Genomic DNA, 18464 nt, shown 5'->3' with positions numbered 1-18464 from the left:
GACGGTTGTGTGTATATATATATGCATGCATAAGCTGATTTAGGAAATAGTAAATCCCACAAGGGATAAGGAAATATATCAAATCAGCAAATTAAGCCTAAAATTTCAATACTGAGATTAGAATCCGGGACTACTGTCAAGGCGATTAGTCTCGACCGAAATGAATCTAGGTGGCGCTACGCTGGCTAAATAAGAGAAAATTCCCTAGCGGATCTTCTGTATGTTTATGGGCACTTCTCGACGCCGTCCAAAATAAGCCATCACGATAGATTTCTGTCAGGAGAATATAAATAAATCTTAAAAATATTATTTTATTGGAATAAGTCTTCATTTTACATAGAAATACTAATTGGCTAAGGCCAGTAGCTCATAAACTGCAGGATTTTCGTCCGCTATACTACAACACCTAACAGACGAAAATCCTGCAGTTTATGAAATTATGTTGTAAGTCACTACCTGATTCTATGTAAAATGAAAAGGCTAATAGGCGCTTAAATAAAACATCCTTCAAGGAAATCGCCAAGAAGTAATATTTCCGAGAGCCACTGTTTATTTGGTGCTTGTTGAAATAATGGAAACATTTCACCTGTAAAGAGAACGTCATTTTTTTCTAAGCCTTAATAAGTCAAAAGAAGCTACGTGGATAATTGTCGTATACCGTAACAACTGAAAAGTTTCCATTAATTTAACAAGCGCTATAAAAAAGTAACATGCAGGTCCTTTCTCTCGGAAATATTACTTCTTGGCTATTTCCATGTAATGTTTTATTGAAACGTCTATTAAAGGACGCAATCTGCAATTGCGTTTTGGGTAAATTACCAAGAATAAATTTTTTGTAACAGATAATAATTGCGCAACACCCATCTCACCTCCTGATTTGTTGAATAAAAACCATGCTTCTTCACCTTTCCTGGTGTAATCTTTGCCCTTTCCGGGTGTAATCTTTGCCCCTTTCCGGGTGGAATCTTTGCCCCTTTCCGGGTATAATCTTTGCCCCTTTCCGGGTATAGTCTTTGCCCCTTTCCGGGTATTATCTTTGCCCCTTTCCGGGTATAATCTTTGCCCCTTTCCGGGTATAATCTTTGCCCCTTTCCGGGTATAATATTTGCCCCTTTCCGGGTGTAATCTTTGCCCCTTTCCGGGTGTAATCTTTGCCCCTTTCCGGGTATAATATTTGCCCCTTTCCGGGTGTAATCTTTGCCCCTTTCCGGGTATAATCTTTGCCCCTTTCCGGGTATAATATTTGCCCCTTTCCGGGTGTAATCTTTGCCCCTTTCCGGGTATAATCTTTGCCCCTTTCCGGGTATAATATTTGCCCCTTTCCGGGTGTAATCTTTGCCCCTTTCCGGGTGTAATCTTTGCCCCTTTCCGGGTATAATATTTGCCCCTTTCCGGGTGTAATCTTTGCCCCTTTCCGGGTATAATCTTTGCCCCTTTCCGGGTATAATCTTTGCCCCTTTCCGGGTATAATCTTTGCCCCTTTCCGGGTATAGTCTTTGCCCCTTTCCGGGTATTATCTTTGCCCCTTTCCGGGTATTATCTTTGCCCCTTTCCGGGTATAATCTTTGCCCCTTTCCGGGTATAATCTTTGCCCCTTTCCGGGTATAATATTTGCCCCTTTCCGGGTGTAATATTTGCCCCTTTCCGGGTGTAATCTTTGCCCCTTTCCGGGTATAATCTTTGCCCCTTTCCGGGTATAATCTTTGCCCCTTTCCGGGTATAATATTTGCCCCTTTCCGGGTGTAATCTTTGCCCCTTTCCGGGTGTAATCTTTGCCCCTTTCCGGGTGTAATCTTTGCACCTTTCCTTGGTAAGGGGGATCACACCTTTATCTTTATAGCTTTCTCCGTGTAGGCAGAAGTTGCAGCTACATATTCTCAGTTTACCTAAATATATTCTTGGCAGTGCGTAGCGGTCTTCGTAGCGACAAAACTTTGATTTGGTTCCCAATCACTTTTGTTATTTGAAGTTTTTCCCTCTTTACTTTATTCCTCTTTTTCGAATTTCGTTGATTCGCGCTTTTTACTTAATTGAACTCATTAGTTTTGATTTGTATGTTAATGAGCTTTTTTCTTTTAATTGCAGTTGCGAATCCGCCATCCGACGATATTATCATCAAAGAAGATTCAAATCTCGGAGAGAGCAGAGCTCAGATTCATTCCGAAAATGGTGAGGATTTACATAAACAACAAGGTCAAATTGTTTTTTTGTTAATGGAATACTCAACCACAATGAACACGGAACGGTTGTTTCGAACGATTATTTTTTAAATAAAACAGTGATACATAGTGTACGGAATTCTGAGTCATCTTGATATTAAAATATTAAGAAACGACTTTCGAGAAATGAAACACTTTTAAGAACTTTGCTTTATGCCATTGCATGTACCCCAACCGTCATTACGTGTTGCGTAACTTACTAAATTTGAAAAACAATAACACTTAATTTCAGAATTATGTTACAAAATGAAATAGGGTCTGTTACTTAGTTCAGAAATGCTAAAATTGTTGAAGAAACAAGTTGGCAAGCCAAATTGTACCTCTCCTCGGAAGAGTTTGCCCTTGGGCGTATACATAGTTTGCATCCCTACGTCATCAATGACGCAGTTCCAAGTATAGATATAAGAACCAAGAATAAATATTTAATTTGAGCAAGAATGAACGTTTCTTTGCCGCCATTTTGAAGGTGTAGATTTCTTAGTAAAACGGGAGGGTTAACAGTTTCAATCGTCTGTTTGCGGATTTTAATTATTTTCAAATGATTAAGGAATTATTTTCACGTTAAAAGTGGTTATCTGCCTGGTTAAAAATTATTCGAGTAGTTCAATTACCAATGGAGAGCGAAAATTGTTTATTTTATTCGATAGTGAAGGTAATTGTAAAAAGGATGACCGCAAAGGCCTAACTTTGATAAGCTTTGTTAACTTCTTTTCGTAGATATTTCTGTCGTAATTTGATATTTTATTTAAATAACCCGGCCTTAGAATCTTATCTGGCTTTGTTTAGGGCCCATTTAAAATTTTAAAGCATAAATCTAATACGTTTTGTAGCTTTGACGAGATTACCTACAAAATGGCTACCTATATAGTAGCTACGCGCGAAATGGTTTGAATTTTTGATCGCCCTCCCGGTTTCCTTGGAGACCATAGGCCCCTCCCTTCGGTGCAAACTATGAATTAACTACTGAACACGGCACTTTACGAGATACCTCCGCAATTTAGAGCGCCGGCCTAAAAACGTATTCCCGGTTCAATCCTGACCGGTAGAATATTGTTTATTACAATTAAAATAAATTATTAAAACTGTTATAACGACGATCCTTTTTTAATGAAAAAATGAAGAAAACTGGCTGAAAAACTAAGAATTTAATTTAAAGTTTATTTATTTCACCAAGACCCAACGATAAATTTACGAGAATTTATTCCCGTTGCCGCTACACCGAAATTTAATTTGGCTCGAGATTGCCAAAACTGTATGTAAGGGGTGGGAAAATAGAAACCACAAAAGACAAAAGTTTATTCTTCTTTAGATTAAGTTGGTTAAGTAATTTTGAACTTTTTAAATTACTAAGACCACAATAAACCCCGTAAATAAATTACGAACTTTCGACGTATTTATAATCAAACCGGGTAAACTTCAAGACACTGCGTATACAATTTAAAGGTTCCACCAAATATGATCAATTTCGAGGAAGAAGTAAATACGTTTAAAAAATTAATAGATCAAAATAAACGACACAAACGTTCCTTCAAAAATTAACTAATTCGCGGAAGAAGTAAAAGAATAAAAGATAAAAATTTACGACGGAAAAAACCCCCACAATTCCAATATTAGATTAAAACAAGTTGGCAAGCCAAAATATACCTCTCCTCGGAAGAATTGTCCCTAGTGGTATTAATTTCTCGAGACAACCCTTAAAGATATCTCCGCAATTCAGAGTTATTTACTATAAACGTAATCCCGGTTCAATCCCGCCTGGTATAAAATTTTAATTTTAATTAAAATAATTGAGACGAAACAACAGAGTTTAATTCATTCAGAATAATATAAATGAAGTAGTTACAACAGCGAGTTAGACGTACTAAAACAATACAAAGTTTAATTTAACCCTATTTACAGAACAAGTTTATCAGTTAAATATAATACGAAGCAAATTTTAATGAAAAAAATATTTACAGAGGGTATTTGTATTTTTCTCGCTTATGACATACTTGCCGCATCTTTAACGCTCATTTTATTTCAACACTCGCCCTTGATGAAGATACCGTAGAATAGCTATATTCGACATCTGGTAGTGGACGACTCGTAGACTTCCTATTGACGTTGTGACACATGCCGCATGAAAAAGACCAATGCCGTCCAATTTCCAATATCGTATAATGACTCTCACACCCAGGAAATCAATGACTGCATTAGGAATCGTAGATATCCAAATATCAACACCAATGAAAAATGTATTAACAAGAAGCGAAAAACTTACCATTCACAAAGCACAGAAAGCCACTTGACTAAACGACAGCTCGTATATCAATAAATGACCGTAGACGCAATAGTTAGGGCTCTTTATAAATAAAAACGAACGAACCCATTTGATGAACTGCATTAAACATCCTAATCAGTCGAGAAAACGTTTAAAATAAATTACGAAGAAATGACGACCCAGTTAAAAACCAGACCAACATAAGTGTAAGACCACGATGTATACAACTCGATATTTTCTTCATAAATGAACTATTACGCTTAAAAAATCTAATACGCTAAACACACAATAGATAAAAATATACAACTGAAAAATCGAAATAAATTAGAAAAAACTAACGGGTTCTACCCTTTAACCATCTTATCTGCTGACTGCGCTAAAACAAGATTTGAACTTTAAATTTTCATACGTAAAACATTTTGGCTTTAAAAACTATTAATATACTCTTCCGCTTAAGCTGAGCTTTTAATTTTCAATAAATCGTATCATGTAACGGTGGTTCTGTGGTAGAACATTCGCCTGTCATGCAGGAGGGCTCGGGTTCGAAACCCACCCGATGCTATCGCAAAATGATACTATGACGTATACGGTGAACATTTGGTGGAAACCCAGCTATTTGGACGTTGATACGTTTACCGTAGCCCTCCGCTCTCTAACGTCGATGATTCTTCACGTATAATCACAATTTGCAAAAGAAAATTATAATACACCCAATGACAAAAAGAGGGTGCTTTTGGATAAATCTTTGCGATTACTCTTTGCTCCAAAAATGCGAACGCGTTCGCAGACAGACAGACACATTGATTGTAGTACCCCTCCTAGGTTACATAGTCCCCTCGGAGAGGTAAAAATAATCAAATTCAAATTTATACCTTTAAGTTTTAATAAAGCTCTGCAGCTAAGAATATTTTAATTTATACCAAAAGTGGATATGAGTATCGCTCTCGCCGTCGGCCAAGAACGTCTTATTTCTTTGGTTCCCCCTCATAGGCGGATGAATACTATATATTTTACTACCAGAGTTGAGGGGTTCTGCCCAGGTCCGGACTGGGACCTAAAACCAGCCCGGGCATTTTAGAAACGTCGGCCCCTACTTCCCACAAAAACACTACATTATCATGCTGGCTAGATGGCCTCACGGCCCTTTGACCACACCGGCCCATCGGGCATTTGCCCGATCTGCCCTATGGCCAGTCCGGGCCTGGTTCTGCCATAGATATAGGAAACGTATATAAAGGTCTAGATAAAATATTTCAAAGGGAGTGAATACGGAGGGGACAGCTAGCAGAAACGCGTAATTTCTGCAGGCTATCCTTATAAGGCGCTATCTATCGGTAAGAAAGCTCGTGCTATCATCGCTAGAGCCATTGTCTACTGCTTAAAAATTATACTAAAAGTCACCAACAGATGGTGTCTAAAGACTACGGCCTGCGAAAGGTCAAGCACTTAGTACTAAAATGCTAAGAGACCTCGCACTTCCGGTCACGTGCCTTCCTCGGTGTCTGCTAGGTGTCAATTCCGTATTTTATGATAGGCTTAGACGCCCAGAAATTTATCTAGACCTTTATATACATTTCTTATATCTATGGGTTCTGCCGTGATTAAAAAGAGTTCAATGAATTTCAGTCGTAAAATTCTCGATATCTTTAAAATTTGCTTTCTAAAATGAATTGTTATTTCAAAAATTCTTTTTTTTTATTACGTAAATAATTATTAGTTCAATTCGTATTTAAGAATAACAATTTGATCTCGTAATGCAATATTGGGCCAAGGCTTGACTGAACTGACTTTTCAGTTGCGCTTTTTACACTGTGTCGATTGTGGTTTTAATACAACTGCTAAGTGGACTGCAGTTTTCTTTCGCGGCATTTTTAATTTTCAAATTCGTATCTAAATTAACTAAAGCTGAATTAAACTCACGCCAAACAGTTACAACCTCCAAATTTTCGCAATAATAATGAATAACACAGCGACCGAGTTGACCTTCTGACTGTACTACTTTTCTTTAAAAATCACGTGGTTTAGCGATTCGAGTTCTTATTGGATAATACAAATTATGCTTTGTCTATTATTATTTATGGTTAAGAAATATCCTGACTAGCATGGCCAATGCTACGAAATAAAGCGAGAGCGAGACTTTTTGTATTAAGTCATATCCACATTTGTTTCTACCTCGAGAGAATGACGATGTTGATAGAGGTCGGTAACGGTTAATCATTATCCATGTTTAAATTGATTTTTTTTGGAAAAAAATGTAAACAAAGAAATTTCCCGGTTAATATTTCGGAAAATGATTAAAAAACATGAATTATTCGTAAAATTTGAGCTTTTTATCGAAAAAAACGTTGATTTTCCGATTAATTTTACAAATTGATCAAAATATTAATCGGATAATACAGAAATATAAATTACTTGATCAAAACGTTTGAATAAAAGTTAACCATCCCCGACCTCTAGATGTTGATACGATTTTGACATAGCACGCAATCCACCTGATTGTTGTAGAGTAAATTCGGCTGAATACGTTTTTTTGGTGTCCCATTCGACTGAAAATAGCCCAAATTTGCGAAGTTTAATTAAATATATTTTTGGTGCCATTCAACGGAAATTAAATTCCATTTTACAAACGTCTACCGAGGCCCTTAACCTAACCTAACCCGACCTAACCTAACCTAACCTAACCCAACCTAACCTAACCTAAACTAACCCAACCCAGCCTAACATAACCTAACATAGACTAACCCAACCTAACCTAACCTAACATATCCTAACCAATCCTAACTCAACCTAAGCTAATCTAACCTAACCTAACTTATCCTAACCTAACCCAACCTTACCTAAATTGAATCGGACTTTTGAATTTTCTAACCCTTTGGGCTAGAAAATATTCGGTCGAATGGGAAGGATATTTTTCGGTCGAATGAGAAGGATATTTTTCGGTCGAATGAGAAGGATATTTTTCGGTTGAATGGGAAGGATATTTTCGGTCGAATGGGAAGGATATTTTCGGTCGAATTGGTAGGATATTTTTTCGGTCGAATGGGAAGGATATTTTTTGGTCGAATGAGAAGGATATTTTTTGGTCGAATGGGAAGGATATTTTTCGGTCGAATGGGAAGGATATTTTTTCGGTCGAGTGGGAAGGATATTTTTTCGGTCGAATGGGAAGGATATTTTTTCGGTCGAATGGGAAGGATATTTTTTCGGTCGAATGGGAAGGATATTTTTTGGTTGAATCGGAAGGATATTTTTCGGTCGAATGAGAAGGATATTTTTCGGTTGAATGGGAAGGATATTTTTTCGGTCGAATGGGAAGGATATTTTTTCGGTCGAATGGGAAGGATATTTTTTGGTTGAATCGGAAGGATATTTTTTGGTTGAATCGGAAGGATATTTTTTGGTTGAATCGGAAGGATATTTTTCGGTCGAATGGGAAGGATATTTTTCGGTCGAATGGGAAGGATATTTTTTCGGTCTAATGGGAAGGATATTTTTGGTTGAATGTGAATTCGGTCGAAATGGACGATACCGGATACGTTCCTTCCAGTTAAAAAGTGCAAATAGGTAAGATATCTAATTGGTTCCCTAAAGCTAACGGATTCCGACCCCTTGAAGCACAGGCCTGTGCCAATTTGCCTTCCCTATCTCGTGCTCGAAAACTTTAGGTTGCAGTTACATATGCCCCATCCACCATTACCCGTTGCCTTTAGTAGCTTTTCTTCATTCCTACTTCTAGGCGTTTTCCTAGTAAGGAAGGTGTTGTCAGGGGTGGTACCACCCAGAAACTGTGCTATAATAAGGCAGCACCACCGGATTCGCCAAATCTTAGAACAGGGGTAACCAAGTTTTCGATCGTCAAGATAGGATTTTTAAAGATCGAGATCACCATGCTCAAGGTCAAGATTGCCTTGTTTATAATAGTTATTTTTTATTTTATTATTTTGGTCATTTTCGAGAAAAACATTTTGAAGGTCGAGATCACCGTTCCCAAGGTCAAGATTGCCTTGTTATTTACTCTTTTTTTATTTGATTATTTTGTTTATTTTTAAGATACACATTTTGAAGGTCGAGATCACCATTCTCAAGATCCACATTGCCTTGTTTATACTAGCTATTTTTACCTCTCCGAGGGGACTTTGTACCCTAGGAGGGGTTATACAACCACCGTGTCTGTCTGTCTGTCTGTGGGTCTGTCTGTCAGGGATGCGAACGCGTTCGCATTTTCGGGGCAAAGGGTAATCGCTGCGTACGCAGTTTCTTAGAATTAGGGAAAAGGTTTTTCCAAAAGGACCCGTTTTCTGTTGTCATTGGGTGTAGTATAAATATTTTTCAATTTGCGTTAGTACCGGGCGGGATTCGAACCCGAGCCCTCCTGCACGTCAGGTGAGCATTCTACCACAGAACCACACTTCACTGAGAATTAGAAACTCTTTCGAGGAGAGGTATATTTTGTTTTGCCAACTTGTTGAATTTATTATTGGGTTCATTTTCGATATACACATTTTGAAGGTCGAGATCACCATTTTGATGGCCGACATCCCCATTTTGAAGGTGCCTTAAGTATAAATAAAACCAGATGTGAATATTCATATGACAAACCAAGTGTGTATTAGTTCAGGAATGACCCTATACATTTTTAAGGACCGTCATTTTGAAGGTTTATAGAAATAATTTTTATTATAATATTAATATTTTTCGAGATAAATATTTTGAAGTCAATTGTCATTTACAAGGTCGAGATGGCCCATGTAGTCACTTCTGTGTATATTTACCCAGTCATCACATGGATCTGTATTTCAGGTGGAGGGACCATGTTGGTCCGCAGGATGTTCGCTCAGCACTTGCAAGAGCAGAAGGAAAGCGCGGCCAAAGCGGAACAGGAAGCTCTGAGCGCCAAAGAAATCGAGCCGAAGAAAACTGAACCGGGCGAAGAAAGCACCCAACAAAACAGTTTGCGCGAGCCTTTACCCTCTGAAATGGACACGGTCGAATCGTGTGTTAAAGCAGCTGCCAGGTAGTTTTCACTTATTAGTGAATCCCTCTATTTTGAGAAATTTCAGGGTCAGTGACTATTTAATAGTTATACCAGGTGTTTGATGATCCGTTTTCTAGTTGACCATTACCGATCAATTATTTTTAATTTCATTCGTTTGTTTCGTTTATTCTAATTGCTAATATTTAATAATTTAGCGCAATTTTGTTTCTCCTGTCTCGTTCGTCCGAATCCCATTCAACAAGTTAAATTGTGCTCGTTTCATATCAAACTTAACCTAACCTAACCCAATCTTACCTAACTCAACCAACCTAAAACCAAACCAGCCGAACCCAACCCAACTTTATCTAACCCAATCTTACCTAACTCAACCTAACCCAATATTACTTAACCCAACCAACCCAGCCGAACCCACCCCAACCTTATCTAAAGCAACCTAAGCTGATCTAACCCAACCTTAACTTATCTAACCCAACCAAACCTAACTCAACTTAACATTATCTAACGCTACCCAACCAAACCAACCCCTATCCCAACCCAACGCAATCTAACCTGAACCAATCTAATCCAACCGAACCTAACCGAACACAACCTTAACCAACTCAATCTTGCCTAACCAAACCCCACCCAACCCAACCCAATCTAGCCCTATCTAACTCAACCGACCCAACCTAACCTAAGCTATCTAACTAAATATAAAATGTATAGTTCATTTCGTAAAATTTCATATTTTAGCAACTTTTAACCCAGTGGTGATTCAATCCAGGGTCATTTCGCTCAGTATAACTCCATATTCTTTTACTAAGCTACGGTGAGACAAAATCTGCCATAAAATCTATATAATCCACGTATATAAATATAAATTAATGTTAATTTGTTTATTACAAACATTATTACCTACAAAATAATAATTTAAATCTCCAAATCATCCAATCAACCGAAACCCGCCATTGTCCTAGAAATTCCGCTTGAATGGGGTTCGATCGAATGGATGACTCCAATTTGTTTGGCAATACAACGGTACCTTGACACTGTACTAATAATTGGTAACTTCCGCTTGAATGGGGTTCGATCGAATGGATGACTCCAATTTGTTTTGCAATACAACGGTACCTTGACACTGTACTAATAATTGGTAACTTTTGAAAGACTTCGACAGCTGGCGTCGCATCTAGAGCATGGTGATATCCCAATCGCCGTTCTAAAAAAGACTCTCCATTATGCAGCCGGTGTTCTCGACACTGTCTCCATCGACGAAGCAAACAGGTATCTGCGCTTAATCTTTTACAATATTTCAAACAGAACAAAGCCAGTAGTTTCTTCCGGTCACGTCTTTTATACCACATCTCAGTCGGAAAAATGGTCTTCTAAAAAATAAGGGCAAGGAGTTTAGTTTTGGGACAATGAACACGATTTCCTTCATTTTGAGCTATTAACATTATAATTTTTTCTTTTTATAACTAACGTTTGGAGTTTAATCTATTTAGTGCTTAAACTTGTACGTTAATCTCTTTAGGAGTTGCAAAATTCAATACAATAGAAACAGTGCAAACAAATCATTCAGGTGAATTTTAACATTTTACGCACATATTTTACCATTGCTTGTCAGAAAGCGAATTGCTGTATGATACACGCAACATTTGGCTTTTTCGAATAGCTTTCAAATTAAGCTACAATAATGCGTTTAAAAAAAACCCGCAAAAATTGCACGACGTTAACAAGAATGAATTTCGGGCTAACAAAGGGGGTGTAGCCGCAACTACAGTTTCCGATTTCATGATTCTCTGAAGTGAAATACCTTCCCCCTGGAAGGTAAAGATTACGAGTGAAAAAGGCAGTATGGTGTTGTTTTACTTCCGGGGATCACGAAATGAACAAAATAATGCCTACATATTTTCTTTTGACCTGAATACGTTCTTGTTTAAATATTGGGATATTTTCTTCTATCAACTAATTTTTTTGAACTTTTTTCGTAATATTTACAATTAATATTTGCTTAGTTAAAATAAAATATACTTCGACTACAGATTAATTATGCCGTACCTCTTGCTTCGATTTTAACATTAACACTGCGGTTTTTACTTTAAAACCTTTCAATATATTAGCAAATTAATATCAAATTACTTCTGTTCAATAAAAATAACTTAATTAACAGCGCAATATAAAACTTAAGTTTCATTGACCAGATTTTATATGTAATAGTAACTTATCTACATAATCAAATTTATTTATAGCTATACTAATTTATTCTATAATTTTAATAATAATAATGCAGCATATTAAACAGACGCGTTTTAACCAAGTTTTAACTTAATTATTCTCACAGAAATCTATCTTAATATTTTTACAGACCATTTAAATGATTATTTCTTTCTACGATAAATCCTAACTCATTTATGACGTCGTGGTGCTTTATTAGTTAGAACAATCGTAGAAATGCTAAAAACCGTTGCACAATTAATCCAAAGTAACGTTACACTTCCAAATTATTACCCAATTAAAATAAAATAATGGAAATAAATTTTGAATATTATCCGATTATTTTCTATTGATACATATTTTTGCTTCTTTGTGATGTGCTGCATTGAAATTTCCATCATCAAATGAGCCATTTGAAAATGGAAAAGCACCGTTCGCACAAAGCTATTTCTATAATGCACACTGCTCCATACACTTTTCTCTCTATCTCTCTCTCTCTCTATTTTAACGCACTTTGCCTTCTATTTTTCACTTGGTGATAATTGTCTTCGTTCGTCTTACTCCTTTCTCGTCAGTGAACACAAGGGAGATCTCGTCAAATCCCCAAAAAAACAACCTCACTGTTATAATAAATGAATACAACTTACAACCTACAACGAATTTTGCTTTGGAATTTTTTAATCGAAAAATTAATAAATAAATCGGTTTTAAAAAAAGCGGTAAAAAAATTCTTCCTAAAGTTTTGAAACCATTTAATTTCATATTTTTAATCCTTGCTAGTAATAACAGTGTAAAGAATGATATTTTCATTTGTTTCAAGATCAAACTAGGAAAACTCGCGTACATAAGGTACCATTCGAACTAAAATAGTTGTGAATAAAATTAGAGCTCGGGGAAACGGATTAACTAACCGCCAAAATTTCAATTAATCATAAAAAAATTCGATTAACTGTTATGGATATTATTCACGACTATTATACGATTTAATGTACAACAAATAATTTTTTTTTCGGATAATTTTCGGATATGGATATAAATGAAATGTACGAAAAATTTCTTATCCGAATGCCGAGCCCTAATTAAAATTAAACAATTGTACCTTAAATCGTTTACACTGGATTTCAAAAATGAATTATTCATCTAACAGGTTAATTAAAAAAAGGAATTTTTTTTTAAATTAAAAAAACACAAAATTCCAAACGAAACCATTTAATTTAAAATAAAAATCTAATTGTCTTAAATAACCTGAAATAACTCAAAAGATAGAGATAATAAAGAAAAAACCCAATCAATCTTTAAAGTAAATTTAACCACATTCTTAAAATAACTAACGCGTAAACAAGTAGGTTATAATAAACAGAATTTTCCGTCAAGTTATATTTTCTGACGAAATCGTTTAAAGTCCGAAATAATAAGTTAATCAAAATAAGCGTGTCTTTCTGAACAAATAAATGTGTATGACGCAGGAAAAAAAGCTCTCCTGGGAGCGAAGTGTCTCCGTCACCTCCCAGAAAGGCTTCTCCTCAAGTGTCGAAACTGTTCGTCGCCCAGTCAAGGCCAAGTCCGAAGACGCATCTGACGCGTGTAGCCTCGATCGCTACGTCCAGTCCCGGGCAGCTGCAGGTGTCGCCCGTGCGGCCCCTTTCCAAAGACAGCCCAGCGACACTCTCGGACAAAGACTCGCCGCCCTGCTGCACCGACCAACGTAAACTCTCTCTAAAAGAACTCAGCGCGAAGATGTCCAAATGGGCCAGGTGCTAAACACAATTTAAAAAGAAACCCCCCTCTGTCACCCCCCTTAAAACCTTCATTTGATGACGTCACACTTCCTTTACCCACTAACGTTTCCCTCAGAATGAACGAACAAAATGCACGAGGAATTCGCAAATTCTATCTCAAATATATTTCAAGTTCATTAATTTTAGCGTAATTTATTTTAAAGGATTCACTTAATTTCTTGGATGAGTCGAGTTATTTAGAACAATATTTTAGTTGATAATTTGTAATACACGCGATTGAACTTACTGATATTTTATTAAAATCAATTATTTCTTAAATTATTTCTAATACAGAAAACTGTAGTTTGGGGTTCTTATAATTCATGGATGATTAAATAGAGTTAACTAGTCAGTATAGCGTTGAAACCGCTCTATTATTTAGTTGGCTTTACTTTTTCTAGACAACTTGACTTTACAGCAGTCTAGATTACTTTTACCAGTTAATTGAAGAATCTCATTTAACTCTCTTGAAATTATGTTTAGTATAAAATTTCAAATTCTTCATGTGCATTTTCTAAATATATATCTAAAATATTTTAAACGCACGGTTATCATTATAGTTTGTAAAAAAACATCCTGTACAACCCGTAGCACGAGCTGTCGTGAATTAGTCGCCTCCGAGTTCAATTCATGTGAATTTAGTTTCATTAAAGCCCTTCCAATTAAATATCTCAATGTTGATCCATTCAAAAAAGGAATCCAGCGCATGCCAGGGGTCAACGTCGTCGCTTGCACCCGCCAGTTGAAGTGTTTAAATGGGGAAGAGTTCGAACGGCGATCCTGCTCGCTAACTAACATTCGTCCTCGCGACAGTAAATTCGCGTCACTAAACTGCCAGCTAACCAATTCGCTTAAACGACAAACTTGACCCAAGAAACACTTGAACGCGGAGACGGTGGTTCCTCGCTAAAATCCAATTTAGACTAACGACTTCACTTTCGGAAATTGATCATCCTGAACTGCATGCTCTCCTTTGACACCGAGAGACTGATAGCGTTGGATTCTTCCTCTTCATTAAATAGATGTGACTAGCTGTAAATACTTCCTGTAACTCTATGGAATTTTATGTAACTCTGTTTGTCTGCTTGATCATACATTTCCACCAACATGGCTTGGGTTTTGCGCAAAAAACAAGCTATCAATGGGACTAATTGGTAGTGACGGTGTACCGTTACTATAAGGTTTTCTCGGGAAGCGAAGCGAACTTTTGAGCGTTTATTGCAGTTACAAAAACTCTTTTCCCTTAGGTTTAAAATACTTTACGTTAGAGGTCGGGGATGGTTAACTTTTATTCAACAGATAAAGCTCTCAAAATTATTCGTAAAACGTTTGGATCAATTAATTTATATTTCTGTATTATCCGATTAATTTTTTGATAAATTTGTAAAATTAATTCGATAAAAAGCTCAAATTTTACGAAAAATACATGTTTTTTAATCATTTTCCGAAATATTAACCGGTAAATTTCTTTGTTTACATTTTTTCCGAAAAAAATCAATTTAAACATGGATAATGATTAACCGTCCCCGACCTCTACTTGACATTGACCCGAATTATCTCAGGTCACAGTTGGAATTTTAAAATACAGACACGAGAAATATCGATTTTCTCGTTATGATACAAATGTGACTCTTATGAATCGATAACAAGTGCACATTACACGTCGACCTAAAGTATGATTCATTTAACATCGTGAACTTTTACCATAAATCTTGAAAGCCACATAATTTTATTAAAAAAAAATCATTCGTATCGGTCAATATTTACCATTTTTGCCAACTATGATAGTCATTTTGGAAATTGAGCTGCTAAAGAACGTTGGGCTCGCTTTGCTTCAAAGATTGGAAATATTAAGATTTCCTATAGATTGGTTTTTGCGCACAACCAATTAGTTTCTCACTGTAATCTTCCTGAATAAACATATCCTCTAATGCCATGCTTTCTATATATATATATATTTATATGGTTTCTATATCCTTAACCAGTGTGTATATATGTGTAATTTCTGCTTTCAATTCTTGCACGCATAACACCTGATTATCTACTGGTTTTAAAATATTTTAAATGTCGTAAATAACAGTTTATTTCCAAATTGGTTTTACCTATATGGTGTCAGTATATAATAATTAAATATCTTGGTTTTCCTAAATCCTAACAGTTAAAAGGACACTTATTTTTTTACAGAACTTATTTCATAGGCCTAACATCGTATAAAGGTATTCGTGTTGTTCATATCAAACAACGGTATTCGTGTTGTTCATATCAAACAACGGAGTACTAAATTGAACAATTGCGATGATAACACAACTTAACAAAAATGTGTGATTTGCTTTCAGTTTTAGCCAAGAGGGTCGAAAACACTTTTTGAAGCAACTAGATGAGTCAAGTTGAGTTGAGTCAACTAGTTGGTTCGAGGGGTCGGACACTTGTACAAAATCCCGTACACTTCTCAAGAAATCCCCGACGAAATCGCGAAATCTCTGACCAAATTTCAAAATCTCTGACGAAATCGCGAAATCTTTGACGAAATCGCGAAATCACAGAGATTTCGAAATCCCGTACGCTTTTTTTGGGAATGTCCGACCCCTCGAGTTGGTTAGTGTGAATAAAAGTTCGATGAGTTGAACCACCAAAAAAGTGCGCCAGAAAAAAATGGATCACTGGTCCATTTTTGCTGTATCAGCATTTTGATTTGAAACGTTGGCTCGTGTGAAAAGGTCTTTACTATCAGTAAATCTATAGACGTACTCTCATATAAAACTATACCCACAGTAGCACAGGGGCTCGACAAAGATAACACCCCAATAAAAATGGACGTTTTCGACAAACCTTCCCCTTCGTAACAAAGAGTAACAAATGAAATGACCGCACCCATTAATTGCGTAACACCACCCGAAATATTATAACACCATTACCCATATTAATAAGATTAATTAGACTATTTAATTATTGTTATCCTTATCGAAAATGATAATTAATAAAAATAAATAATCAGATTTTATAAAATTTCTGGTTATAATCAGTTTCTTAAAATAGTTTATATTTTAGGTTCGGATATTAAAATAAGATTTGGTACCAAATATTTTAGTGACATTTTAGTTTCAAACCCGTATTTGAAAATTTTTCAATTTTAACGGTGAATTTTTCCAGGCGTCCGGGAGGTAGAGTTTGTGGATGGCCGTGTGAGGACGACCACCAATCCCCCAACTGGTGGTCGGAGTACTTCCGCCACGGGTGTCCCCATCCCTGTCCCCACCCCTGTCGCCACGTATCCCCCCGTTACACATATCTCGCCCTGATTAATCAGTTATTGTGTGCTGGTGTCTAAGGCCTTGGGTCGACACCGATGTGTGGATGTCAAAAAAAGAAATACGCGCCAGAAAGATGCCATTCATAGTATTAGACTGATGAAGTCTGATATTAGCAGGGTTTTCCTACTTTGTTGATCGACGACCTGCCATGCATTCGACTCTCAGATTTACGAAAACGTAGGCTTAGATTGGAAAATCAAGTGAACTATCGATAAAATGACCGGGTGGGTTCGGTTAAAGTGGACGCTGCCTCAGAGGGGAATGGAACTTCGATGTTTAAATTCCCAAATCACGCTACCGCAGCGCCACTAGTGGAGCCAGCGGAGACGTTGCGCGAGTCATTTAAATTAAGAAACACGTCGACGCGTTTTTAGTTTTTGAGAAAGATTTGAAAATGTTTTTACATCACAAATATTTCAAACCTAACCACAAAGAAAGAAAACAAAAGGAGGTATATATTAACGCTGCGGTACCACGTAGCTCTTTTTTCAATAGATGTCGCTAGCGTCGATATAAAAAAGGTGGTACTTATAGGTACCCCTCGCGTTGATTGGATCGTTTGTTAATTGGCCAATCACATAAATTATAGCAATTATAAACTATATATTATATATTATAAATATACGCATCGTAACCCGGCCACCTGAATTAATGGCTTTAAAAGTCGCTTGATGACTTAGGCTTAAGGTGGTGCCTTGGGTATTAGCCTAGATGATTATTATTACATATAATTTAGGTTAAAGTCCACTTAACAGAGTATAAGTTGTCTAACTATAATACTCTACAATGGTTCTCTGACGACGTTATCATTTGGCTATTTTGATTTTAGCTTCCTTTGCCATAAATAGATGGCACCACGCTCTCTAGTAAAGTCTCGTTTTTCAAAAAATCGGATAGATTCATGGCCATCTCTAATAACAGTGGCCTTTTCATAATACAGATGGCAATTGCTTAAAACATCAGAGTTCCTCCCCCTGTAAGCTTGCTCTAAGGTTCCTTGTCATAGACTGCACCCCACTCCGAGATTTTATCTCTAGTTCACATGTACACTCTTTGTTTCAACAGTGGGCTCTTTCTACAAACCAGTAGTAGCACAGCCTTTTTCGCAATTGATTAGAAACTCTGCAATTATTGACATAAAACGTATACTTAACTTAGTTTGAGTGGAAAGTCCATTTTTCGACGAAGAATGATCTCCAATAAAAGCGGGGAAAGAATGATTCATATTGTTCTGTCCATTGAGTATAGAAATACATTTTAACCAAAGTTTCTACTTATATATATTTAATATATTTAATGTTTTAATTGATCATGTTATGATTATGATATTGACCCACATAAAGAGTATTTGTCATCGCAATTGGCCAAATTGGTAGCTTCGTTCCGCGCTTCTTCCTCTCATTACAAGAAGATTAAGATTGGAACCACAATTAGACTAGCTTACTGAATTTGCACACTTCAGAAACCTTATAATTATTCCCTTGAGCGTTTTCTCTGAATTTAAACTATGTACGGAATTTATACTTCAAAGTCTCTCCTGGATCCCTTTAATGTAGGCTATCGTTAAATTGAATTGCTGATTCTTCGAGGTTAAGCCCTTGAAACACTTTATTTTCCAAAGAAGGTCGTATTCAAATGATAAGGAAATTGCTTAGCAAAGAAAGGCTTACTTCACTCTTGGATTAACAATAGTAGGCACTACTA

General features: G+C 36.5%; 1 protein-coding gene across 2 annotated transcripts in view; it reads left to right on the top strand.

Moving 5' to 3' along the window:
* Pde1c (Phosphodiesterase 1c) overlaps positions 1–18464 on the top strand; it is a 224966-nt gene that overhangs the window by 192681 nt on the left and 13821 nt on the right. The window contains exons 2-5 of one of the 2 annotated variants that reach the window (XM_090165363.1): positions 2086–2169; positions 9280–9493; positions 10622–10738; positions 13138–13425. In XM_090165363.1, the coding sequence (XP_090021489.1) occupies positions 2086–2169; positions 9280–9493; positions 10622–10738; positions 13138–13425 (703 nt within the window). The remainder of the gene's footprint in view (positions 1–2085; positions 2170–9279; positions 9494–10621; positions 10739–13137; positions 13426–18464) is intronic. The other variant, XM_090165364.1, reaches the window with a different exon arrangement.

Source organism: Leiobunum rupestre, chromosome 2 (genome assembly GCF_980474605.1).
Source record: "Leiobunum rupestre chromosome 2, qqLeiRupe1.1.hap1, whole genome shotgun sequence".
NCBI lineage: Eukaryota > Metazoa > Arthropoda > Arachnida > Opiliones > Sclerosomatidae > Leiobunum > Leiobunum rupestre.
This window is presented reverse-complemented; position numbering and strand designations above follow the sequence as displayed.